This window comes from Agelaius phoeniceus, chromosome 20 (assembly GCF_051311805.1).
Source record: "Agelaius phoeniceus isolate bAgePho1 chromosome 20, bAgePho1.hap1, whole genome shotgun sequence".
NCBI lineage: Eukaryota > Metazoa > Chordata > Aves > Passeriformes > Icteridae > Agelaius > Agelaius phoeniceus.
In genome coordinates this window covers 5321087-5346826 of record NC_135284.1, presented here as the reverse complement: position 1 = coordinate 5346826, position 25740 = coordinate 5321087, and the positions used below count along the sequence as shown (strand labels likewise).

The following is a 25740-nucleotide window of genomic DNA, read 5'->3' as shown; positions in this document are numbered from 1 at the left end:
TTTCCCGCCTCACTTTTTTTTTTTTTTTTTTTCAAGTTCCTTATTTCTCCTTCCTTTTCCGCTTCCGTCGCGGCCGCCAAATCCTTCAGTTCCACCGGGTCTCGACCCGCTGCTCCCCCGCCGTGCCCCGCCGGGCTGCGGCTGCCCGAGGGTAGCGGGAGGATCCTCGGGGAGGCCGCGCCGCGGAGGACAAGATGGAGGTGTAAGGAAGGGCTTGAGGGGGGAGCACAGGGCACGGCCGGGCTTCGGAGCCGCCCTGCCGTGGCCACAGCGGGGCTGCGGGGCATCTCAGCGGGATTTGTGCGGGGAAAATCTCCATGGGGTGTGTGGGTGCATCTCTGTGGGCGTGGGGTGTGTGTGTGTGTACATCTGTATGTGGTGTGTGGGGCTACATCCATGTCGGCCTGTGCGTGAGGGGTGTGAGGGTGCAATGGATCCGTGAGAGGTGTGAGGGTGCAATGGATCCGTGAGGGTACAACGAATCCATGAGGGGTGTGAGGGTACAAATAAATCCGTGGGGGGTGTGAGGGTGCAATAAATCCGTGAGAGGTGTGAGGGTGCAATGGATCCGTGAGAGGTGTGAGGGTACAATGGATCCGAGAGGGTACAAATAAATCCGTGAGGGTGTGAGAGTGCAATGAATCCATGAGGGTGTGAGGGTACAGTGGATCCGTGAGGGGTGTGAGGTTACAATAAATCCGTGAGAGTACAATAAATCCATGAGAGGTTTATTGCCCCCAGCAGTGAGTTCTGCTCAATGTTGGAGGGGTTTATTTTATTAAAATTCCTGTCAGACAGGCTGTTGGGGTGAAAAGCAGCGTGGCTCGGCCTGAATCTCGCTCTTGTCGCCTCCTGTCCCCTCCTGTTGCTCCAGCTCCCTCTGCCCTGCAAGAGGCAAAATGGGAATTTTTCATAATTCCCGTGAGCTTTGTGTAGGAGCTGGAAATGCTGGAGAAGGAAAAAACCTGAGGGTTTGTGCCAGCGATTGCAAACAGAATTTTAAGAGATTGCAAACAGAGAGTCAGAATTTTGGCTGGTGGCTCTTTCAGGCCTTCTTACTGTGTGTTTTGGGCATAAAATGATAAGATTTGACCTGTTTTGAAGCTTAAAATCTCACAAGTTCTGTGGGGCCGGTTAAATTTCTAGGTTTAATTTAATTTTAATTTCTCTAATGGGTGGCAGCACTCATGGGATGTATTCCCCAAAGTCACTGAGTTCCTGCAGCCCTGTAATGCAGGGATACTTTATTATCATTAAATCTTCTCTACTATGAGCATGAAAAACAGAAGTTGATAAAAAGTGTTAAACATTTGCTGAAGTACTGGTTTGTATGACAGTCTTAATATGAATAGCAGCCTGCAGAGAAATGAGCTGTTCTGGCTGTTGTACACTGAGAAAAATGTTTTTGATACCATTAATAAAAAAAATCTGTGATGCTTTTTACACATCCACTGAGTTTTTATTAATCTTCTTTTGCCTCCTGCCTGATTTGGAAGGGAAACTTTGCAACTCTCCAAGTTCTTACTGTGGATTTTTCTTACTGGAATTATTCTGTATTTCTTACCAGAATTATCTGTTATTAGAGAAGGGAACTCAGAATACTGTGTTCTTTAAATATATAATATGTGTGAAGCAGCAGACTTAAAAATATGAAGTGTCAGTGATATTTGCAAAGGTGTGATGCCCTGTACTAAGATATTTTTTATATATGCAGCCCTGCTCAAGAGTATTTTGATTCAGACTAAAATTTGGGCAAATATGAGCTATTTAAAGACTCTACAAAGTGTTTATATTTTTTGTGTAACCATGAAAATCTTTACCTTTCTGCTTAAGTCTTAATCACATAAAAATTAAGCAAAGTGTTGAGCTGACTGCTTAAAAATACATTAGAATCCATTACTGAGGATTCCTTGTTTCCTGACTGTAAAATTGGTATGTGAGTCAGGACCGAAGGAAATTTTATTTCCATTGCAAAAGTTGATCTGTTTATAATTCAGGTATTTCAGAGCTGTTGAAGATTTGAGACTGACTCGTTGGCAGAAGTGAAAAAAAAGGGGTTTTTTTCTGAATGGCAAAGGTGATTGGAATGAAAAAGGAAAGAAGGAGAGCAGTTGTCTTAAATAATTTCATTCTCAGCCCTCGCCTCCGCAGCCTCATTTGCATGGCCGCGCGTTTGTTTCAGCCTCTTTCAGCCGAAGAATTCCATACGTAATTCTCCCTATAGAATGTCTTTGATCCGCGGGGATTTCTGTAGGGCCCTGCTGAATGCAAACATTCTGAAGACTCGCATTTACCTCCCAACAAAAGCTATATATGGTTTGTGAAACATGAATGAAAAACTAATGCGTGCCTGAGCTCACTTGCTGAAGTTTCACTCGGGTCAGCGGAATGGAAGTTGAAGTTCATCTCAGCGTATTTTAGAAGGTCCTTTTCATTTAAAAACAATGCTAGAACCTGTGGAAGTTTGTGGATGCATTTACCATTTGAAAGTGATGAACGTGACAGTTCTATTCAGGCCATTCTCGGTGCTTAACATCACATTGTACCTTTTTTATTGTATTTATTTTTGCTTTTTCCTAAGCTGCTGTACAGACCTGAGAAAGGCCTTTTTTCCTTTTGTATGGAAACTTTCTGTTGTTGTGGCTACTGACTGCTCAGCAGAACGTGTTGTTCAGGGAATAGAGGATGTTCTGGGGCAGGTTTTCTCCCTCTTTTTACTTTAAATATATAAATTTACAATATCCAGGAGGGATAAAGGCATGATGTGCTTGGTTCTGCCAGCCTTGGATAAAGATTCTTGTTTAATGAGGACTGAGGAAATAGAAAATGGGAAACTCAGCCTTGCCCTTCATGAAGATGGGAAGAATAAATAAAGAGGAAATGCAATAAATTGGGTTTTTTCACTCAGTACAACACATGAAAGTTAAAGCCCTCTTTGTGTCTATACACACACACACGTGTCCATGGTACTAAAATACTCAGGGTGCTCTTGACTGATAAAGACAATAGTGCTTGTAATCGAAATTCTTTTTCTCATCAGTTTTTATTTTAATAAAATCAGAGGCATTTTTTTCTAAGGAAGAAGCAAAGCAATTCGGTTTGGGTGTGTGAAATTGGGTGAGTGAGTAAAATAGGGTGAGTGAGTGAAAGGAGTGTGTTGTACAAGTGTGTAATGATTTATGGGGCAAAGTGTGCAAAATATGCTCAATATTTATGTCACAATTTTACTGACAGCATGGAAAATACTTTCCAGAGATGGCATCTATAGAATCACCAAAATAAGATGTCTTTTTTTTAAAAGTCCTTTTAGTGTCTGTGAGTGTGCAAAGAAAAGCTTCAAACAGTTCCATTTGGAACATAATGAATTGTTTCCATTTTTCCTTTTAGAAAAGATGCAAATGCTGCATTGCTGAGTAACTTTGAGGTAAGTTTGTCTTTATTCTGCTTTAAAAGCAGCAATTCCAAGCTCTCATCAGGCCCTTGTATAATCTTTGGAAGCTGAAACCTGCAGGGGATTTAGTTTTCCTTGTGTTTGGTTTGGTTTCAAGAAAAAAAACCTTTAAAGAAGATTTGGAAGAGTTTTGCTAGTAATGGGTGCTGTAGTACTCTGAAGTATTTTCCTCTCTCATTTTAAGAGGAGTAGAAAGAAATGTTTAATTCACCTGGTTTAATTTAAGCCAGGTAATGGAAATATTTTGCTTTGCTGATTAATTTAATTTTCGGAGCAGTTTTAAAAACTGAGGTGATTTTGTCTGTGTTATTGTATTGCTGCAGCTGCTTTTTATTGCAGCTGTTTCATTCTATTCTGAAATGAATCTTGAAGTGTTTTACCCTGCAAACAGCAGAGTAGCACCTGGTGAGTGTTAATGAGGCATCAGAGAAGAACTCTGCTGAATTTCCTCAGAGAAACAGAGGATGCCCTGTCACCCAAACTGCTGTTCAGTGCCTGGCTGTTGAAGTCATGTCCCCAAAATAGCAAATATGATTTTTAAAAGTACTGATTCCCTCCAACTGCTGATCCCTTTCCATTTGCTCCTCTTCCCAGTGGCAGTTCCACTGCAGGGCCAACGTTCTGTGAGTCCAGGGATGCTCTGCACACCAGGTTCCATCTCTGTTGTCCTTTGGTGTTTGTTGGCAGAGCTCTCAGCCTGAGTTTGCTTTCAGCATTGACAGGTGTTCCTTTTCCATAGAGGTCTGCAGTCATGGAGGCTTTGTAGCTGATTATGTTCATATTTCTCACTGTCTGGTTTTTTATTTCTCTGGATTTGTCCGTTTGTAATTCTCCAGGCTGGATCTTTTGTGAAGCCAGGTAAAAATGAGGGGATGAGCAGTGAGAAGGGCTCTGTTGCTTTGCTCTGGGTATTGACTCTGGGTATATTGCAAAGCCTGAAGCAAAACACCTGGAAAAGTTCCATTCATCTGTTTAAAATAATCACAGCTTTAAAAAACCAATTTACATCCTTATTCACCACTCTGGGGCCAAAAAATTTCTCATTCCAGTTGTTGGTCCATCCACCAGAGCAACCTCACATTTTTTGTTGTTTGACTGGTAGGAATTTCCTGTTCATTTATGATTTCCTGCTGTAATATTTGTAGGTAAAATGCTCTCAGATGCTTTAAACCTCTTTATTTTTATTTTTAGGTGTACCAGTTACTTACTGATCTCAAGCAGCAGCGTAAAGTGAGTGGCAAAACCAAGCAGAGCTCTGGGCAGCAGAATCTGAACACAATCATGTATGAGGTGAGCAGCACTGGGAAAATCCATTTACCAGGTAGCTCAAGCTGCAACAGTTCACATCCTTGGAGTTGTACATTAATAATTTAGTATCAAATTTCCCCTGATTCAAATCATAATAAAATGTTTTATCTGCCACTTTTCTGTGGCTGTAGGGTAACTGTGCTGTCAGGGCAAAGTTAGGCAGCTGCTGCTGCTTTTAAAATCTATAAAAGAATTCCAAAATTTCAAACCCCCCTGGTTTTCAGCTGTTTAATTTTGTTAGGATTTTTTTAAATTCTAAAAATTCCATCCTTTTAAGTCACAGGGCAGAGCTTGCTATCATCTGATGAATTTGTGATATCAACTAATGTGATAATTAAGATGATGATTTCAAAGCTGAGGCACAGATTACATGGTATTTTTAATTAACAGAACTAAATCAATAATTCCCAGCCAAAACAGATAATCTAAATTGGATTTTGATCCAAAGAAAAGCCAAACCCCACGTACAGATAACATCACTTGGCTGCCAGGTGGGGAATAAACATTTCATCCCTTGCTGGGGAGGAATTCTAACATCTTACAATACAAATACATATACAAATCTTACACTACAAACACAAATTTATTTAAAATAAATGAGCAGCCTTTCAGAGCCTTGCAGAGGGAGCCATTGTGTGTGTGCTGCAGAATTGCATGAGCAGCAGGCAGCTGAAAGCACTTTGCCTTTGCTTGCATGAGTAATTCTGTTGAGCCCTGAAACCACTCATGTGGAGAAGATCTGGCCTAGGCTTTGGTTTTGTTTTAGTTCTGGCTTTGTTTGAAAAAGGTACAGAGGTTGTAATTCCTGAGCCTTGCATTCAACAAAATAGGGGCTTACTAAAAATGGGAATTAAATCTTCATGGAGACTGACAGTCTCTTCCTGCACCTCTGGGAAACAGCTGAGGGAGACCCTGTAAGTAAATTTGATCAGGATGCACCTGAAATCTTGAATTGCTTTGTTATTCTAGCTGTTAAATACCTATGGGGTGCTTGGGGTGCAGCTGGTGTCAATTCTGGCTGGATTTTTCTATGTTTGACTGAAAGAAAAGCAGAATTTGATTTTATAGGATTGTCTTTGGATTTCTTCACAAGCTGCCTGCAGATTTGGATCCATTGGCACTGAAGTAACTCCATAAAAGGAGCTTTGCTTTTCTGTATTTTGGCTTTCTCATCGATTTAAAGTTCCCAAAAAAGATGAATCTGGAAGAGAAATTACTCCTGTGAAATAATTACATGACATGACAATATAATAATTTAATTTCAGTCACTGGTGGTGAATAACAGTTTCATTTAATCTGGAAAGGTCAGGGCTTAAAGAAAGGAAAAATAAATTACAATTATTTCCATCTCTTCATTTTGGTGTTTAATTCAAGCAACAATAAATATTTAGGTAGACTTAAAATCACTTCCAGTGAAAAGTCAGCTATGAACTGGAATTTTTGTGGGGTTTTTAATCAACTAATTGTTTTTTTTACTCAGTTCAGATTACTTTGTTTAATGTAATTCCATTATCCACCTGCTCAATGTTGTTATTGTAAATAAAGCAAATAATAGAACATTTGCTGTCAAGGTTGGTGGGTGTTATATGGAAAAAACTGATCAAAGTTTAATGGTTTCAATTAATTTTGAATAACAAAATATCCTTGTAGAATCTGCTTCTATCATCTTTAAATTGCCAAAAATGCAGGTAAAGGATAAAAACAAGGATAGAGATCTTAAAGAGGGATCTTCTGGGCTGGCAGTGAAAATTTTCCTGGCACTGGGCACATGAAAACTTGGGTTTAAGATGAATTCAATTTCCTGTGTGCTTTTAAAGACAAAATCCAAAGAAGGAGCAAACCAAGCAAGTATCTCACAAACACAAGAGGATTTTTAGCAGGCAGAGCTAAAACTCAGCCCTTTCCTATATTCTTCAACTGCAGTTTTGTGCTTTGAACAGCTCAGATAAAGTTGATTTCCAAACCTGAACTGATTTTTCCAGTTTTTCTCAAGACTTTTCAGAGTACTTGTTCCATACACAACTGGTAAAACAAGTATTAATTAAGTAATTAATAATTAATTGGTTGTTAAAGATGTATCAAATAATAGATATTTTCTTTCTGTCCCTTGCAGACACTGAAGTACATTTCAAAAACACCCTGCAGGTACCAGAGTCCTGAGACTGTCAGGGAGTTCCTGATAGCAATGAAAGACCATAAATTAACCAAGTAAGTGAAGCTGTGCATTTGAACAGGAGTAAAAACTCAATGAATGCTGCCAAACTGATCTCTGGGGACAGTGTGATGATCTGATTCATGGATTTTAAGTCTTTTCTGCCATTATTTAAATTTTCCTTCACTTGTGGGTGTTTCCATCTTTATGTCCAGGATCTCTGAGATCTACACTTCAATTATTTAAATATTGCATCAACCACCCCCCCTCCTCCCCAGCAGTTTCCTGTGGAGCTGAACATCCAATTGTTATTTTGGAAGTTCTGCCTGGAAAGAAAAAGATTTCCTTTGCAGTTCCAAGGCTCCAAGGGCTTTTTTCCCCCTGTTCTCCAGGCACATAATCCTGGAGCTCTGCAGAGTGGGGCTGAAGCCTGATGTAAATAGAAGTGGAATCACTTGGCCACTTGTTTGGAGAGCTCTGATCACTGCTGACTTCTAAAGCAGAAAAACCCCTTAATTTTTTATTTAGTGCTTCTAAATGACTCCTCCTTCCCTTCAGAGCAGGAGTTTTTCAGACTCTGTGTTTTTATTCCCTGCTGGGACTCCCAAGGAGTTCATCCTCTGGGAAGAAGGCTTTCCACTCATTTGGCTGTGCCACAAGATGCACAGGGAGAGCTCTGCAGTGCTGCAGGGAGGTTTTGAGGCTCTCCAGAGCAGGGGGAGCAGATTGGCAGCTTTTTGTAGGACTTTCAGTGCCCCCTCTCTACAGCCAGGCACATCCAGCCCAGCAGCAGCTCTGCTGCTCCTTGGGAATGCTGCCCTGGAACTGTGCTTGGAGGGCTTTCTTTGCCAGGGCACTAAATCAGTGTTTGACCCTCCTGGAGCTCATTTTATCCAGCAGGATATTCATTTATGTATCCTCATTATTTTCTGGAGGTGTTGAAGCATGGAGAAAAGAAAATACTCTGCAGTAAAAATACCAGAGGTGTAAAGAGGTGACAATATGGCACTGAGAGGTCTTAAATTGGCAGCAAACATTTCCTGAGTAGTAGTGAGCATCCTTCCCTTCTGGGTGTAAACCAGCCCTTTCTGAAGGGAAATAGCCTTTGCTGTTAGTGCAGGGCAGCAGCTTAGGAAGAACCAGCAGAGTAGGATTTTTCAGAATAAAACAAACTGAATGATGTTGGTGTAAAACTCCCATTAAAAATCAAAGTGTTTATTCTGATTTAAAGCTCATTTCTAAACTTTTTCAGATAGAATTTGACCAGAACCTGAGCATTAACTCTTAGTTTATCACTTTAGGTACCTTCACTGTAACTGCTCCCCTGGATGGGATCTCCTAGAGTGGAATACTGAACACTTTAAATTATAACAGAGAAACTTCCAGCTACAGATTCTCTGTCTCCCACAGTGCTGAGCACTTTTGTAGAAGCTCTGCCCAAATATTCACCTCCCACAGCTGCTTGTTCAGTGAGCTGGGAAGGTTGGAACAGTTACAAACTCTAAATGAGCTTTTGGACTGTTCCATCTTTCATGGATGCTCTGAGGTGCCTTTGGGGTTGGGTATCATCCTGTGTGTCCTTTTCCTGAGGCACTGAAGCAAAGGAATTATTCCCAAATCATTTCTTGTGCATGATGGCAGCAGGATGAGAGTGAAGAGCCAGCCAGTGGTGTAGGTGACAAATTTACCCTGGGAGAATTCACATTTGTTTTGTGAGCATCCTGTACAGCTTTTATCTGGTAAAGAACTTCCCAACTCTGCCACGTGCTTTACAGAATAAAACCCAGAATTGTTTTGTGTGGCACTTCTTGTTTTCTGATCTTTTCTATGCAGCATTTGAAGCCAGAGATGTCAGGGCCCCCCTGGCAGCCCCTTCACCCCAAAGCACAGAGAGCACAGGGGGTGCAATTTCTCTTTAGGGCACTTTCTGTTAAACCACTTAAAGCAGTGATGCCTCCAAGGCAGTTTGGAGCTGCCTTTGGTTCCTGACCAAGGTCATTTCCACACTGCTCCTCTTGGTAAATAAAAAGGCTTTGATGGTTTCCATTCTGTGGGATGCAGGTGGTGCTGAGGGATTTGGTTCCAGCTGAGTGCAGAGAGCTCCCCTCCCTTGGAGAGGAAAGAGCTGCAGTGTTTGCTCTTCCAGGACCTTGCCTGTGTGATCCCTGGAATGACCTTTCCTCCCACCAAGAGTAATGAGCTCCAGACTCCCTTTGCTGCTTCCTTTCTGGGTAAGGCACCCCAAAATGTGCTCAGACACTGTCTGTGCTGCTCACAGCTCTCTGCAGTGGCTGATTAGATTTAATTTGTGTTAATTGGGGCCTGTCCTCAGACAATTCACTCTGGTTAAAGGGTCAGCAGCACCCAGTCACCCCAAACTGCTTCCCTGCCCTTTACATTCCTCATGACTCCACCTCTGATCAGAGGGGAAGCAATTAAGCATCGTGTTGATGCTGTTAATTAGGCTTAGCCTATTCCTAAAACCAGGCCTTTGGAGGCCAGGATTTGCAGCCCTGCCTGGGCTGTGCCATTCCCTGCCCAGGCTGTGATTGCTGCCCTCAGCACTAGGCTGTGCTCATGGATGGGAGAATCCCCAGCTGGAAGCAGCAGGAATTGAGGCACAGCACAGCTTTCAGTCAAAGGAATTCTTCTTTTTCCTTCCACAGCCCTGCAGGATGTCAGGCTGCACGTGATGTCTGTGCTCCAGTGAGAGAACTGGTAACAGAATTCTGGCAAATTCTGCAGTTCCTGGCAAATCACCTCAAATCCTTCTGCTATCACTGATTTTTGCTCCTCAAAAAAAACAAGTTAATAGACCAGCATCCATTTTGTGATGGATTTGTCTCTTTAGACACACACACACAAAAAAAAAACTTTCCTAAAAGGCAGATTTTAAAAAAATCAATTTAAAAGATTTTAAAAACATCAATGTGTGCAAAAACAAATATTCCAGAGTCATTTCAGAAAGCTGCCTTGCTAAATGGAGCAAATTCAAAGCCAGATATTTCACTGATACAGCTAAGGTGTGGCAAAACAGTTTTCCCCATAGTTTTTAATCATTGCTTTGGTAAAATTCAAACTGTAGAACTGAGATTTTTTTTAAACTACAGCTCTGAACCCACATAATGAATTTTATTATTACCTTGTTGAGGCCTCAGACTTTGGCTGAAGCTCCAGTTCAGTGAGCCATGTTGTACTTGGAAATAGAGTTTGCCACTAGCAGCTCATTTTCCAGTCTTAGTGCTGGAATGGCTTCATGTTTGTAAGTTATAGTGAATTGCATTGCATGAAAAGAACATTTGTTAAACTGGAGTTCTGTAATTGTGGTTCAATGAAAACTGGTTCCACTTGTGCTTCTTCCTGCCACTGATATCCTATCTTGTATCTAATTTTGGGATAACCAAATTTCCAATCACTGCATATTTTTATAATTTTAAAAGAACTGGTCAGGAACATTGCCCTTTTTGTCTTTAAATCAACACAGTTGAGGAAGTGTTGAGCTGAAAATCTTCAGTACTTCTAGAAAATATTTTCCCTCATGACTGCCAAAAACTACAACAGATACAAACCTCTGCAATATGAAAGGCTGAAGGATTTGCTTGGTAATTTTTGTCTCCTCCAGAGCTTTCAGAATGAATATTCAGCAGCAAGTAAGCAACGTGCTCATTGAACAGCAGCATCATTTAAGTGATTTTAAGAAGATTATTCTCAGCTTTTCCAGTGGGAATCCTTGTGGAGAATTTTCCCATTTTGGGGGAATCCTCCCTCAGCCAGGCCCTGTGCTCAGCACTCAGGCATTAAAAGTTGCCCTGGTTGATTGAGGACCATGGGATTTATGGGGATTTATGTTTCCAGCAGGAATCAAAGCCCTGGTTGTGTGTCCAGCTGTTACTTCATGGTTTTCCTAGTAACCCTCAGACATCCATTCCTCAGGATAAATTTGCTTCTGCTCAGGCACAGATGTTTGAAGGGTTTTTTTAGCTCTCTCTGCTGGATCTTGGCACTCTTCTCTCCTTACCCAGACCTCTTGCTGGAAAAACACTCTGGGAGTTCATCAGATTAAAAAAGGGCAATACCAACACACAGAGGAGATTTTGGTTTAAATATAAACTGCAAAAGTTTGCTTAGTGCTGACAGAAAATGGTGCATTTTGTCTGAATTTCCACAAGAGCATGGAAGTATTTGTATTATTTTTTAGGCTGGATGTATCAATGTAGGATTGTGCTGTCTGCTCTCTCTGTGATCTTGAACATGTCCCAGAGGTAATTTTTGTCCTATAGAAATGGTTTTTTTAGGATTTTTAGGTTGGAACTCAACATTTTCACCTCCTCCAGCTCTCTCCCCTCACACAGACCTCAGACCCCTTTTCCTTCCCATATAACTGCACAGGTTCTTGTCCCCTGCAGCCTGAGCTTTTTGTGTGTCCCCAGACCCACTCCAGAGCATTTTTCCAACCTGGACAAGCTGCTCCTGGCTGCAGCTGAGCCCCAGGGCTGCAGGATGTGGGATTTCTCAGCAGGCAGGTCCTGTACAAGTCTGCAGCACGGCCCATTAACTCTGATTAGTGGGATCTTGCTTTTATGTGAGAAAATTGCTTTCTCTGTCACTCATCTTTTGTATGGATTCTCCTCTTGAGTGAGCAGCTTTCGTGTTCCAAACTGGTACTAAAATCCAGGCAGGGCAGGGAAAATGCAGATGCTGAAATGTGGGGGCAATGAGGCTGAAAATGTTCTTCACCTTCTGTTTGGATGAGTGGGACATTTCCCCTTTTATTTAACAAGCATCAGCGTGCCCTGAGTGCTGTAGGAAGTGTAAAGATGAATTCATGGGAGCTGGAAAAAGTTAATTTTACTTTTTAGATTTAATGGAGCATGAAGTAAATTCAAGCTTAGGTCTGTGCCCATGCCAAACACTGCAATCAGGGCTGATCCTAATGCATGGTTGCCTTACTTAAAGCTAATCTCTGATGAAATTGTGATTATTCAGGTTTTAATTTGTGTGTGTGCTGTCAGGAAATTCCAGGTACACACAGAGCCTGGTCCCAGCAGTCACTTTGTGGGATCAGGAAATTCCAGGTACACAGAGAGCCTGGTCCCAGCAGTCACTTTGTGGGATCAGGAAATTCCAGGTACACACAGAGCCTGGTCCCAGCAGTCACTTTGTGGGATCAGGAAATTCCAGGTACACAGAGAGCCTGGTCCCAGCAGTCAGTTTGTGGGATCAGGAAATTCCAGGTACACAGCCTGATCCCAGCAGTCACTTTGTGGGATCAGGAAATTCCAGGTACACAGAGAGCCTGGTCCCAGCAGTCAGTTTGTGGGATCAGGATATTCCAGGTACACAGAGCCTGGTCCCAGCAGTCAGTTTGTGGGATCAGGAAATTCCAGGTGCACAGCCTGGTCCCAGCAGTCAGTTTTTTGGGATAAGACCCAGAGCCTGGTCCCAGCAGTCACTTTGTGGGATCAGGAAATTCCAGGTACACAGAGGGCCTGATCCCAGTAGTCAGTTTGTGGGATCAGACCCAGAGCCTGGTCCCAGCAGTCAGTTTTTGGGATCAATATTAAAAAGGTGCAGTGGGTACTGAGCTCCCACTCAAACCTGTGCCTTCTCCTGAGGGCTGAGCAATCCAGTTTCCTGTAAAATGCATTTTAGAGACATTTTGGGAGTGTTTGTTTCATTGCTTCCCTCATAATTACACATTACCATGTCTAAAGATCCTTGTGTCAGGGTGTTAATTAGTGCCTATGCTGCACAAGCAGTTCTAGATGAAATATGGCATTTATGCAGCTTTTGGGGCTTTTTTTTCTGCACCCTGCTGCTTGTTCCTTTGTGTTGTTCTGCATCATTTTCCAGTAGGGAGCTTTGCTGATCAAAACCAGCCATGAAATCCTTCAGATGCCACATCTGAATGTGTTAATCACTGTCAGTTCTCTCTCATTCTTCTGTACACATTTATAAAAACTGCAAATCCCCTGAAATGATGCTTTTAGGATCTGTTTGGCCTGAGTGTGAAATTTCTGTCTATCCCTAATGAGTTGGAGTGCTGTTCATGGCTTATAAGCAAAACCTCTTGGAGAGGTGACCTTTTTTTTGTTGTGCCCTCTATTTCTTCAGGAAACACCAGCAGTTGCACTAATTGATTGTTTTAGTCACCATGTGTAATTGGTGTTAATTTATTTCTGCTTGCTGCTGTGCCAGTAATCTTCCTGTGATAAACACAGCCCTACCTGCTTGGAAAGAGCTCTGGATAAATCAGGTTTGCATTCTTCAGCTCAGGCATAAAATGGCTTTTGCCATTTGATCCTCTTTATTCGGCTCTGGGGTTTATATTTCAAGGATATTACTTTGAAAAGAAGAGGATGAGGAAATTTATTTAATAAAAGTCAGATAATGTGCTTTGTGTGGAGCTGGAGGATTGGGGTGGGTTTTGCTGCAAAAGAGAAGAAAGAGTTGTTTGAGAAGGCTCTGAAGTGTCATGTGAGAGAAACTTGGGTAAAATATGAATTCATCACAGTCTGTCCTTGTAGGTAGGGCTGGAGGAGGAGGAGGGAGGTTTCTACAGGGAGGAGTTGTTGGGGAGCTCTGGAAATTGAGCACCAACATTTGCTTGGCCAGGGAGCAAAGCAGAGAACACTGAAAGCACCAGCTCTGCCTCCATCAGGCACCAAAGCAGGGAATTCCCAGCTCTGGAGGAAAAATCTTTCAAAAATCCAGCTGAATTGGCCAGGTTTTTCTAGAATAAAGGTATTATTTAATATTCTTTCCCCAGCTCTGCATGGCAGTGCTGCCTTTAGCTTTGCTTTTACACAAGTGAGTTTTATCTCTGGTTGATTCCTCCAATCACCTGCTTTCCATGTCAAGGGTTTGAGTGCTCATCTCCTGTCGTTATTGGGGTTTTAGTCCTGATTTTTTATGAGTCTGGTAGATGGCAGCAGTTGTAAACACCTCATCTTTCTGCCTGGAAAGTGCTCTGAGTTCAGAGCAAAATCCAGCCTTGCTCTCCATGGCCTCATGTTGGAAACACCAAATGGATTTGAGTGATTAACAGGGGGGGAAGAAAAAGGAGGTGGATTCCCTGCTTCCCATCACCAGTGGAAATGGATTTTGGCTCTCCAAATGCAAAGCAAGCTAATAATAAATAAATAAATAAATGAATAAATAGTAGGTCATCCTGGAGCTTTCATATTAACAGTTAGGGACTACAAATGCTGGATTGAAAATTCACAAGCTTTTCTTCTGAAGCTGAAAGTGAGGATGAAAATGGAAATTTTAGCTGGATCATCCAGCAGCCAGTGGCAGAGGCCTTTTGAAATGAAATTATATCTCTGAGGTATCTCCAGACACACAGAAATTGGTGGTTGTAAACGTGGAGTGACCTGGGTTCTCTTAAAAGCTGAGAGGTTTCCTTTCTAAAATCCCCCAGGGGAAAACCCTCCAGAACCAGATTAAATATGCTTTAAACCCTCCAGAATCAGTTTAAATATGCTTTAAACCCTCCAGAATCAGTTTAAATATGCTTTATTTAAACCCTTCAGAATCATTTAAAATATGCTTTATTTAAACCCTCCAGAATCAGTTTAAATATGCTTTAAATTCTCCAGAACCAGATTAAATATGCTTTAAACTCTCCAGAATCAGTTTAAATATGCTTTAAACCCTCCAGAACCAGATTAAATATGCTTTATTTAAACCCTCCAGAATCAACTTAAATATGCTTTAAACTTTCCAGAACCAGATTTAATATGCTTTAAACACTCCAGAATCAGTTTAAATATGTTTCAAACCCTCCAGAATCAGTTTAAATATGCTTTAAACTCTCCAGAATCAATTTAAATATGCTTTAAACTCTCCAGAACCAGTTTAAATATGCTTTAAACCCTCCAGAATCATTTAAAATATGCTTTATTTAAACCCTCCAGAATCAGTTTAAATATGCTTTAAACCCTCCAGAATCCATTTAAATATGCTTTAAAATGCCCTATAATAAAAAGTCAGGGATGTTCAGCTCACCATGAGAATGGTTCAGCTTTACTTAATGCTGAAGATGAAACATCATCTTCTTTTAAGGAACAAATTGCTCCACGTTTTTCTCTCTGAATGGAAAAGCAGATTTGAATTTTGTGCTTTTTAAAAATGTATTTCTACCTTGGAGAAGGGAATAAATGCCAAGATTTCGGGTTTTTTTCCAAACTGTAGTTCCCAGTTGGAATTTTGTATTTGCAAGGAGCTAAAAGAATAAACAAGTTGCTGCCATTTGGTGGGATTGGGACTCCTTAGGTATGGGAATTGTTCTTGTGGTGGTGTGTCTGTCGGGGCTGGCTGTCTGGCTGTCTGTCTCTGCCCCACACGGGCAGGGCGGTTCTTGGGTGGACGCCATTCAAAGGACGAGTCTGGACTCTTCAGCTTTTCCATCTTCAGGTTGTTTATTATTTCTTATCTACAAAATTTTTCTGTCTGCCCAACAGAGGTTTGATCTGCAAGCAGTCACAGGCACTCTCTGACCACCCACGGGGCAGTCGTGTCCTTTTATACTAAAATCTACATACACAATATTTACCTTTATTTCCCAATGCTTTTCACCCATGTTAGCAAGTGCACCTTCACCATAAACCAATCCCCAAGTGCCAACATCACCACAGGAGATGGAGGACAAGAAGAAGAAAGAAGAAGGACGAGACACGCCCTGATCCCTCCATCTTGTCTCCATAACCCCCCTGTACCAAAAACCTTAAAGTTTATATCTCACTTTCTAAATGTGTCTCTTTTACACCTTTTACTCTAAAGTGATTCTCTTGTCCTCAAACTCTTGTTACTTCTGTGGATGGGTCAAAATCAAGCCACCAAACACTCCTGGCAACATTCCAGGATTTTCGAGCCCCCCAAGGGTTCTCCTGGCATCTCTGGACATGGGGAACGATGTGCTGAGATCCCACAGGTGTTGATGGCAGGAGGTTGGGGTGTCTGCTGAGTGAACATTTCTGCAGGGCTTTAACAAAGCAGCAGTTAATTAATGCTTGCTCAGTAATGACCTGAGGGTCTCTGCTTGCCCCCTTGGGCCAACAGCAGCGTGGCTGAGCACAGCCAGGTCCCAAATGATGAAAATGTCCAAATGATGGCCCTTCAGGCACACTGCAGCCCCAGCCAGGATCATTCCTGGCAGTGACATTTCTCCCTGAGTTATCAGGGATGTGTTTGCATCACTGCAGCCACTGAGGGCATCCTCAAAGCAGCCACTAATGGGGATTCTCTTCACTTTACCAGGGCAGAAAAGCTGCAGCTGCTGAACCACAGGCCTGTGAGTGCAGTGGAGATCCAGCTGGTGAGTACAATGGGCCTGTCCAAAGTGAGCTGCAGGCAGCTTTCACCTTGGAGATCATTCAACAATTGCTTCCTCATGGGCCAGTGATTGAATGGATCCTTTTATTTTATGCACATTTTACATCCACAGCTTCACGTCCACTCAGCTTCCTCTCACAGCCCTCTCAGACCAATTCTCCACCTCTCTGTTTCATTTAAAATGCCCAATGCAGTCATTAAAGGTGACTTACAAAAGTATTTTAAAGAAGAATATATTTCATATTTTTGCTGCGCAGCTCTGTGATGGAATACTTTCTTTTTTTACATCTTCCCTGTTTTAAATACTTTATTATTTTACATCTTCCCTGCTTCAAATCCACTCAGCTTCCTCTCAGAGCCCTCTCAGACCAATTCTCCACCTTTTTTTTTTCATTTAAAGTGCCTAATGCAGTAATTAAAGGTGATTTATCAAAGTATTGCAAATAAGAATATATTTAATATTTTTGCTGCACAGCTCTGTGATGGAATACTTTCTTTTTTTACATCTTCCCTGTTTTAAATACTTTATTTTTTTACATCTTCCCTGCTTCAAATCCACTCAGCTTCCTCTCAGAGCCCTCTCAGACCAATTCTCCATCTCTCTTTTCTTTCATTTAAAGTGCCCAATGCAGTCATTAAAGGTGATTTATCAAAGTATTGCAAATAAGAATATATTTCATATTTTTGCTGTGCAGCTCTGTGATGGAACACTTTATTTTTTTTACATCTTCCCTGTTTTAAATACTTTATTTTTTTACATCTTCCCCACTTCAAATCCACTTGGCTTCCTCTCAGAGCCCTCTCAGACCAATTCTCCACCTCTCTTTGTTTCATTTAAAATGCCCAATGCAGTCATTAAAGGTGACTTACAAAAGTATTTTAAAGAAGAATATATTTCATATTTTTGCTGTGCAGCTCTGTGATGGAATACTTTCTTTTTTTACATCTTCCCTGTTTTAAATACTTTATTTTTTTACGTCTTCCCCACTTCAAATCCACTCAGCTTCCTCTCAGAGCCCTCTCAGACCAATTCTCCACCTTTTCTTTCATTTAAAGTGCCCAATGCAGTCATTAAAGGTGATTTATCAAAGTATTGCAAATAAGAATATATTTAATATTTTTGCTGTGCAGCTCTGTGATGGAACACTTTATTTTTTTTTACATCTTCCCTGTTTTAAATGGTATTTTATTACACTAAAATCAAAAATTCTAAAAAGAAATGAGCAATATGCAGGATGAGAAGTGGATATCAACTTTCTGATGGAAAGTAGCCATTGTCAGTCTAAGAATAATTCAGCTGCAAAGAGGAATTGTCACTAAATAGAAATAAATGCTGCTGTTCTCTCAAACATCTCCTCAGGAGCACAAACCCCTGTGGTAATAAAGAGATTGTTACACTCAGGATATGATTTCAATAAAGATCTCTTGCATTAAGAACATCTGTTTGCAATCTTGCCCTGGAACCAAGCTGAGGAGGAACAGGATCAGATTTGTTATTAAAAAAGGGGAAGGATTCAAGAGGGACCATAGGAGCATTTTTCTTGTGTCACCAGGGAGCAGAGCTGACAATGCTGAAGGCATCTCAGAGCAATGACTGCAGGAGGAGATCAGTGGCCACCAGCAGCCCAAGCAGGGGCTTTGTCAGTCAGAAAGCACAATTAGAGCCTGTCTCACACCTTTGTTAGCTTCATATGCTTAGACAGATTTATTTTATTGCCATCTGCAGGCTTTTCTTCCCTTCTTTAAATGCAGTCACCCTTTGGAGCTCTCAGGTCACTGCATGGCTTTGTCTGTCTCTTCCCTCCTGTCCTACCTGCATTGTTATCCTGCCTACACATAAAATATTATATAAAAATAATATATAAATATATATATTTAAATAGATATATTTTTATATTTAATATTTATTTTATTTCTATATTTAAATATATCTTTATATACATTTAAAGAAATAAATATATATTTATATTTTATATAAAATAAATAAATATATAAATATATAAAATATAAAGATATAAAATATAAAGATATAAAATATAAATATATAAAATACAATTCTCTCTGAACGGAAAAGCAGATTTTGATTTTGTGCTTTTTAAAACCTTGGAGATTTTCATACGTAAAGGCTGGCACATTGTCTTTTATACTGGAAAATATTTTGGAAAATGAAAGATCCTAAGGGGGTTTAAACAGTTTATTTTCTCAACAATGTATTTTGCCTTGCCTTTGGTTAATTATCTCTGAGGGACATTAATTCAGTCATTCAGTCTTTTACTTTATTTCTTTTTTAATGTGTTTCTTTTCCTATTGATGTGGTGCTGAGCAGTTTCAAATCACTGCTCAAAGGAGGAAATAACAGTGATTTTCTCATCAAACATCTCCTCCCCCACTGGAGGTAAATTATGTGCTTGATTGCTTTGGAAATGATCAGAGCCCCTATTTCCTTTATTACTGTACTTAACTGATTATTTAAAATTCTAATTCTTAGCTTATTATTCCAATGAACAATAGCTTTTAACCCACAGGTTGTTCTTTGATGCTGAGGTTTGTTGACCAAATGCTGAGAGAATTTCTCAGTTCCTTCAGGACTTTTTTGGGGTTCTTCAGTGTGGCTTTATTTATTCTTCATTCTTGATTTATTGTTATGGCTCAGGAGACCAAACTAAATAAACATTAGCACTGAAAGCAGCACAGGGAGGAGGATGAAGTCTCTTAAATTCTGCTTTTATTTGGGTAAGCACAAAAGATAGGTATGGTTTGAATTAAGGATGTTTGTCCTTGTTTCACTGAGTAAAAAAAAGGAATTTAGACAGTCCTGAGTGATTTTGTGCTCCCATTTGTCTGTGGCACTGTGAACATAGATTTAAACCTTAATTTATGAATAAACACTTTAATCCCTGGGATTATCTTCATGGGCTGGCTGTGAATTTCTGAGAATTCAATTTCAGCTGCAGGGGGAAGGTGCTGCTTTTAGTTTGAACTGGGAGAATTTTACACCAATTCATTTATAAAGTTTTCCTCTTTGATTAAAGTGGAGCATTGTGGAAACTAAATGGGAGCAATGGTGACTTCATGAATATATTGCAATGGAAATTGAGTATCAGACTGCTCTAATTTGGGTGAATAGAAATGCTGAGTGAGCCCTGAGCTGAGTCAATAATCACATTTCACAGGTAGCACACACTGGGTGTGGTTATGAATGACATTGATGTGCTGCAGCAAATTTTCCTAAACCCCTGGAGTTATTCTGAGGCAGCACAGCCTTGAGTGCTGACAAGCAGCAGTGACAATTATTTATGACATCAGGGGGCTTTTAATGCAGAAATGATGTTTCTGTCACACTCCCCACTTCTGCTCCTCACCCAAATCAGCAGATATTGAGGCCAGCAGCACTTGGGTCAGAAACAGCCCAAACTTGGGTCAGAAACAGCCCAAATTTTGGTCAGAAATAGCCCAAACTTGGGTGAGAAACACCCCAAACTTGGGTGAGAAGCACCCCAAACTTGGGTCAGAAACAGCCCAAACTTGGGTGAGAAACACCCCAAACTTGGGTCAGAAATAGCCCAAACTTGGGTCAGAAACACCCCAAACTTGGGTCAGAAACACCCCAAACTTGGGTGAGAAACAGCCCAAACTTGGGTCAGAAACACCCCAAACTTGGGTGAGAAACACCCCAAACTTGGGTGAGAAACAGCCCAAACTTTTCCCATGGCATCCTCTGAGAGGGGGAGCTGTTCCCATTAGGGCTGGGTGGCACTGCCAACATCAACATCTGAGCTCATCCCCTCCCTTCAAACATTTGCATTTTTGTTTTCTTTGCTATAAACTTTGCATTCCTGGCTGCTTATGGGCTCAGTCTGGCTCTTGAGCAGCTTCAGCCAGTGCAGGGCTTTTGGCTGGAGATTTTCTCCAAGATTGGTAAAATTGCTGCTGGAAAAGGAGGCACCTGAATCCAGGTGGGGTTTTTTGCTTCTTGGGCTGCATCTTACATCTCATTCCTCTTCTCAGCACCACATTTCTCAGTGCTCTCAGCATCAAAGGTGTTTTGTCTTTCAGCTGTAAATCAGAAGGCTGAGAGAACATCTGCTGAATGTAGAGTGAGTGACCTCCTGTTCCCCTGAGATCTGTTTTCCTTTAGGACAGTTTCCTTTGCCTCTTTATCTACATGCTGTCTGGGCTTAATTTTGGAATTTTTCCTTCTGGCTTGTTGCTTTGCTGCTTCCTCACTGCTTATGTTGTCATAAATCATCTCAGGCTGCTTTTTTCACTTCCTGAAAGAGTGAAAAAAAAATTAATTTTCACAGTTTATCCTTTTGAGCCTTTGAATTCTCAAATATTATCACAACAAAATAAGGCTGAAACATCAACTTGACTAAGAAGCTGTCTGTCCATCCTGCTAAGTGTTGATTTGTGTCTGTTGGTGATTGCTGGGAGCTGCTGGAGAGGCACCAAGAGGTGAATTTTGCTGCAGGAATTGAAGGAATTCCCACTTCTCCTCTGGATGTGTCAGCAGAAGGGAATTTGGGAGCTCCATCCCCTCCTCAGTGCAGGGTCTGGCATCTCTAAACCAACATTTTAATGAAATCACTTAGAGCACCAGAGCATCTGAAACAGCAGAGAGGATTTTCTTTCATCAGCTTCGTGCTCAGCTGGGATTTCTGGGGCTGCAGAGCAGCCCCCAGAGCTGCTGTGTCTGTCCCTGCAGTCTGTCAGCCTCGTGCTGGGCCACAAAAATCACATCACAGGCCTTGTTCATGCTGGGAGCTGGGGCATTACTCATCTGGAGTCACTGGGGAGCAGAGAAGAAAACAGGGATTAGAATTCACATGTTCTGCTTAAAGTCAGGAGCTGGTCAGAGCTGCTCAGAAATCCCTGGGTTTTGTTGGAGTTCTGATGTCAGCAGAGCAAGCACCTAAAGGAGAAAGTGGAGGGAGAAAGGGAGAGGAGATCCAGATAAAGATAAAATTAAAATGGGAAGAGGGTTGGACTTTATGGATGCAATAAATCAAATCTAAACAAGGCCAAGTGCTGTTTTCTGAGGGATGGCACCAAATCTGGGAGACATTGGTTCAGTGATCCTACCTGGAGTGAGCCAGGTTCCAAAGCACCTGGGCTGGTTCTTTGTGCAGCTCCTGCTCCCACAGCACCTACCCCACCTTGAAAATGGAGTTTAACAGAATGAATAACCCCAGAATCCAGTCTGAAAGCCAGGCTGATAATGCTCTGTGAGATTGAACAGCAGAGGTCATTGGAGAGGAGGGATTTGTCAGCAGCACTGGCACCAAGGAGTGGCTGGAGCAGATTTGATCATGGAATCACAATCCCAGAACAGTTTGGGCTGGGAGGCACCTGAAAGAACATTTAGTTCAGGGACATCTTCCACTTGCACACTTCTGGTGTGGAGCTGGTGCTCCAAGGTGAGCTGAGATGATTCCCTGGGGGAGTTGCTGGCAGGATTCAGCTGCCAGGGGCTCCCCCAGCCAGGGCAGGAGGATCTGAGCGTGTGTGAGCACAGGGAGTGCAGAGCAGCAGCTGCTGGGGAACAGAGCCAGGGCTGCTGTTCAAGCCTGTGTCCTACAGTAGTTGTTGAGCTTGGAAGGCCACTCCACAGGGATTTTCATCCTTTGATGGGGATAGTCCCCAGAAAGTCATTAATAAATGGAAATTCAGTGTCTGCCTTTTGCTGAGCAGTGGATTCTCTGTGTGTGTGCAGATCTGGGGATGATCCTGATGAAAGATGATCAGATTGTTTTTCTTCAGAGTCCTCTTTGCACAAAAATGAGTCGAAGTCCCACTCTGCTTTTCAGAAGGCATCTGAAGAGCTGGCAGTTTACAGCTAGAGCTGATTAAACCTGCATTGCCTTGGAACCATCATGACTATAAATCACTCCTCTTCAAAGGCTATTTTCAAGGACTTGCTGTAAAAAAAAAGTCAAGCCCCACAATCCTAATTGGTTTCATTTGTGTTTGAAGAGTTCTGACTTGCTTTTCCAGTCCTCTAACAAGCTTTTTTTCCTTTTGACAGCTGCCTATAAATTAGGGCAGTTGTTTTACTGGTAGCAGTGATAGAAAAGCTGCCACAGCTCCACAGTGGGAGTAGGTCCCTGATTAATCTCCTGGAATCATGGAGTTGAGTCATGACAGTGTTTTTGATGTTGCTCAGAGCTTTTAAGTGTCTTTATATCCAGGAGTCTCCCAGTCCAAGCAAATTCCAGTGGAGTACTGCTGCTGTAGGATGAGGTGGTTTCTTTTATGGGCTGATTATTTCATGCAGGTACTGGATGAGATGCCAAGGTCCAGGGAATCCCTCAGGATATCCCATGAAAATACAGAAATTTGGGAGAAAGGTCAGGAAAGTGAGGCTGCATCTGAGCTAAAGGAGAAGCCTGGCTCAGGACAAGGATGTGGAGGTTGAGGGAGGCTTTAGGGTAAGCCAGGCTGTTCCCAGGGTGGTGTTTCCTTGCTGTAAGGAAATCAGGATCTCATTACACAGTGCCAATTGTCGTGCTGAACAATGGAGTTCTTTCTTTCTCTTTTTTTTTTTTTCAAAATATTCCAAGAGTTCTGCTTTGTAAAATGCTTTTGTGCTGAGCTCAGGCTGTGTCTTGACAAAGTCTTCCCTGCTGAGCTGAGTCCTTCTCCCTGAGGGAGGAAGTGTGGATTTGATGATGCCAATGGGGTTTTTGGTGGTTTTTTTTGACCTGCAGATGGTGGAAGAAAGCGAGGAGAGGCTGACAGAGGAGCAGATCGAGTCCCTCCTGCACACAGTCACCACCATCCTGCCAGGGGACCCAGAGGAGCAGCACAGGGACTCAGCAATGGCAGCAGAAGACAAAGGTGACCAGGCATAGCAGGCAGCACTTGCAGAAGAGAACCAGCTGCTGTTAGTCTGGGTTTGATACCAGTTCAATCCTGTATGGGACATAACTGTAAAATATATTCAGATTTTTATGATTTGGAGGTGATGAGGGAACCAATTGTTCACGAGGAAGCAGGGAAAAGGACACTATTGTCTGGGGGCTCTGTCATGAACGGGGCTGGCAGTGCCAGGGTTTGCAGTGGAGCAGCCTCAGGAGTGCTGGGGCTCTGCCTCTTTGGGGATTTTTGTTTTTTCCATTCCCCACAGCATCAGCACAGCAGGGCTGCAGTGAGAATTCCTTTCAGCTTTGCAGTTGCCCAAGTGGCTTCCAGAGCAGTGCAAAGCCAATTTTGGGCTGTTTGCAGAGCAGGGATGCACAGGAGCTCCCAAATCTGGGCATCATGGAATTGAGAGGATCTGTGGGAGGGCAACTCAAGGATGTCTGAGAGTCCCTTCTAAATAAAAGAGATCCAGATTCAGCAAACTGCACTGAAAGCAGGGAGCTGGGGGGCTTGAAGCTGTGAAACCAAAGCTGTGAGTGCCCAAACAGCAGAATATTGAGGTGTCTCTTTGCCCTCTGAACATTTATTGCAATATTCACACCCAGACAAGGCACTCCTGAGAGGGAGGAATAAATGAGGCAACACTGAGCTCTTGATCTGGTTTGGGAAAATGAGAGTCAGGCCTGGATGAAGCAGAATTTCCTGAGCTTTTTTGTGTGATGAGGGATTTCAGGATCAAGTATTTCATGTTGAAAACCTTGGTGATTATAATAAATCATTTGTGTGTGAATATCCACACAAAGTCAGCCACTGGTTGAAATTGTGGCTGCAGACCATTCTTTTATAATTATTATGATGTACTGGAAATAGAAATAAAATTTTAAGTACATCCTGGGAGTTTTGTGACTCACAGACAAGATCAAATCACAATATCTTCTTTTCCTCCCCTCAGCTCTGTCATGGGTTTATTTTGTGTTTTTATGCAGAGAATTTGTGCTTTCTGAGCTTCAGTTGTGCAGTGTACAAAAGGGACTGATAAATTCCACTGTCTGGGGGATTTGTCATATTTGTTTCCATGGTATTTAAGCTTCTTTGATGTTTGGAGAGGAAGGAAAATTATTGGAAAAATCTATTTGTTGTCTTTTAAAGATCATTTATCGTACATTAAATGCCTTCCAAGGCTGGAGACTAAAGGTACATTTGGGCTGGGTTTGTTTAGTGTTGGAGGGGGAAAGTCCTTGATGGGTTTGTGATACCTCAATGTATATTTTTCTCTCCAAAAGGGAAAGAAAAAGAGAGGTAAGTGGATCATAGCATGGAAAGACACACAATTAATTTTAAAATTAACATTTTTACTCACAGCAGCCCCTGATTTTGTTTGACAGGCTGCAGCCTTGGGCAGCAAGTGTTTACATTTTGATCTAAAGTGAAGTTATTGAGATTTGTTCTGAACATATCAAAAGCAGCTGGAGCAGACTGTAAATACCTTCAGCCAACAAGAACAACTCAACAGATCCCTGAAGCTGGGTGTTCCAGCTTGGGAATTGATTTGTTGCTGGGCTGGGGTTTTGCCAGCAGCTCTGTGCTTGTGGGGTGCTGTACAGGATGCAGGAGCTCCTCACGTGCTGCTGGAGTGAACCTTTCTGTCGGTATCAGTTCCAGATGTTAACAGCTGTTAGCCCTCTGCGAATCCATCCATGCCTTGTAAACAATAATTCCCCTAAAAATCCAGTGCTGAGCAACATTTGAAGGGCTCTGGGCTTGTGGCATATGCACTGCATCAAGAAATGAGTTTTCAACCTGTAAATTCAGGTGAGGATTTGCTCTGAGGACAGGTTTGAGTTGTGTTGTTTGATCTTTTCTGGGTCAGAACCCCCAGATCAGAGATTATTTATGCAGATTTTACCTTGCTGATGTGACACCATTTCCCAGTGTCCTGAATATCACACAGAAGATCTGCCAGTCTCCCACATTGCTTTTTATTCCCTTCATTATCCCTTTAATTAACCACAGGAGATGGACCCTCCTAATCTTGGAACAGAGAAGGTGGCACTGAGTGGCTCTGGGGGTGCAAGAAAGGTAAATGTGTGTTCTGAGAAGAAACTCAGCACTTCCTGAATGTTTAAGAAGTGGATATTCCTTTTCATTTCCTCATTTCTTATCTGTCCCTCACTATTTTTCCCCTGGTGTGTGTGTTTGGCTCTGCTCAGGGCTGAGAAAGGGGAACAAGCTGCCAGAATCCCTGACCTGATACTTCAAAACACCTGGGCTTTCCCTTCCCATAAATTCACATTTCTTGAGGATTCTTTGGCAGTCCCTGCTGGAGAATTTTATTAGAAGAGGTTTTATTTTATGGGAGGAGAAGGAGCTGCTGCTCCTGCCTGTGCTCTGGAGCTGGGCAAGGGGAATGGATCTGCTGGAGCCAGATGTGCACAGGGAATTGTGAGGAAGATGCAGGAAAATCCCTCCTGCTGAGCTGAGCAGCTTTGCTGGAGCTCAGGGCTGTGTGTGAGGCTGTGCCTGGGCATTTTTGGGGACTTTTATTTTTGTTAAGGTGGGGATTAAATGTGTGAGATGATATTTCTTGTTTGGACTTTCTTATCTATATCATAGTCTTACAGCCTGTGAGTTC

The 25740-nt window shown here is 42.0% G+C and overlaps 1 protein-coding gene across 1 annotated transcript; it reads left to right on the top strand.

The window, feature by feature from the left end:
- Nucleotides 1-44: 44 nt before the first annotated feature.
- On the top strand, nucleotides 45-24305 carry CRCP (CGRP receptor component). The gene is made up of 6 exons (XM_054646902.2): nucleotides 45-202; nucleotides 3388-3424; nucleotides 4643-4741; nucleotides 6873-6967; nucleotides 16173-16230; nucleotides 22955-24305. The coding sequence occupies exons 1-6, from the start codon at nucleotides 195-197 to the stop codon at nucleotides 23096-23098; spliced, it is 441 nt and encodes a 146-aa protein (XP_054502877.1). The 5' UTR covers nucleotides 45-194; the 3' UTR covers nucleotides 23099-24305.
- Nucleotides 24306-25740: the final 1435 nt, after the last annotated feature.

Coding starts and splice junctions, on each gene's coding strand:
- CRCP (XM_054646902.2), top strand. Junction 3,425..4,642: donor CATTGCTGAGTAACTTTGAG/GTAAGTTTGTCT, acceptor TTTTATTTTTAG/GTGTACCAGTTACTTACTGA. Junction 4,742..6,872: donor TGAACACAATCATGTATGAG/GTGAGCAGCACT, acceptor TGTCCCTTGCAG/ACACTGAAGTACATTTCAAA.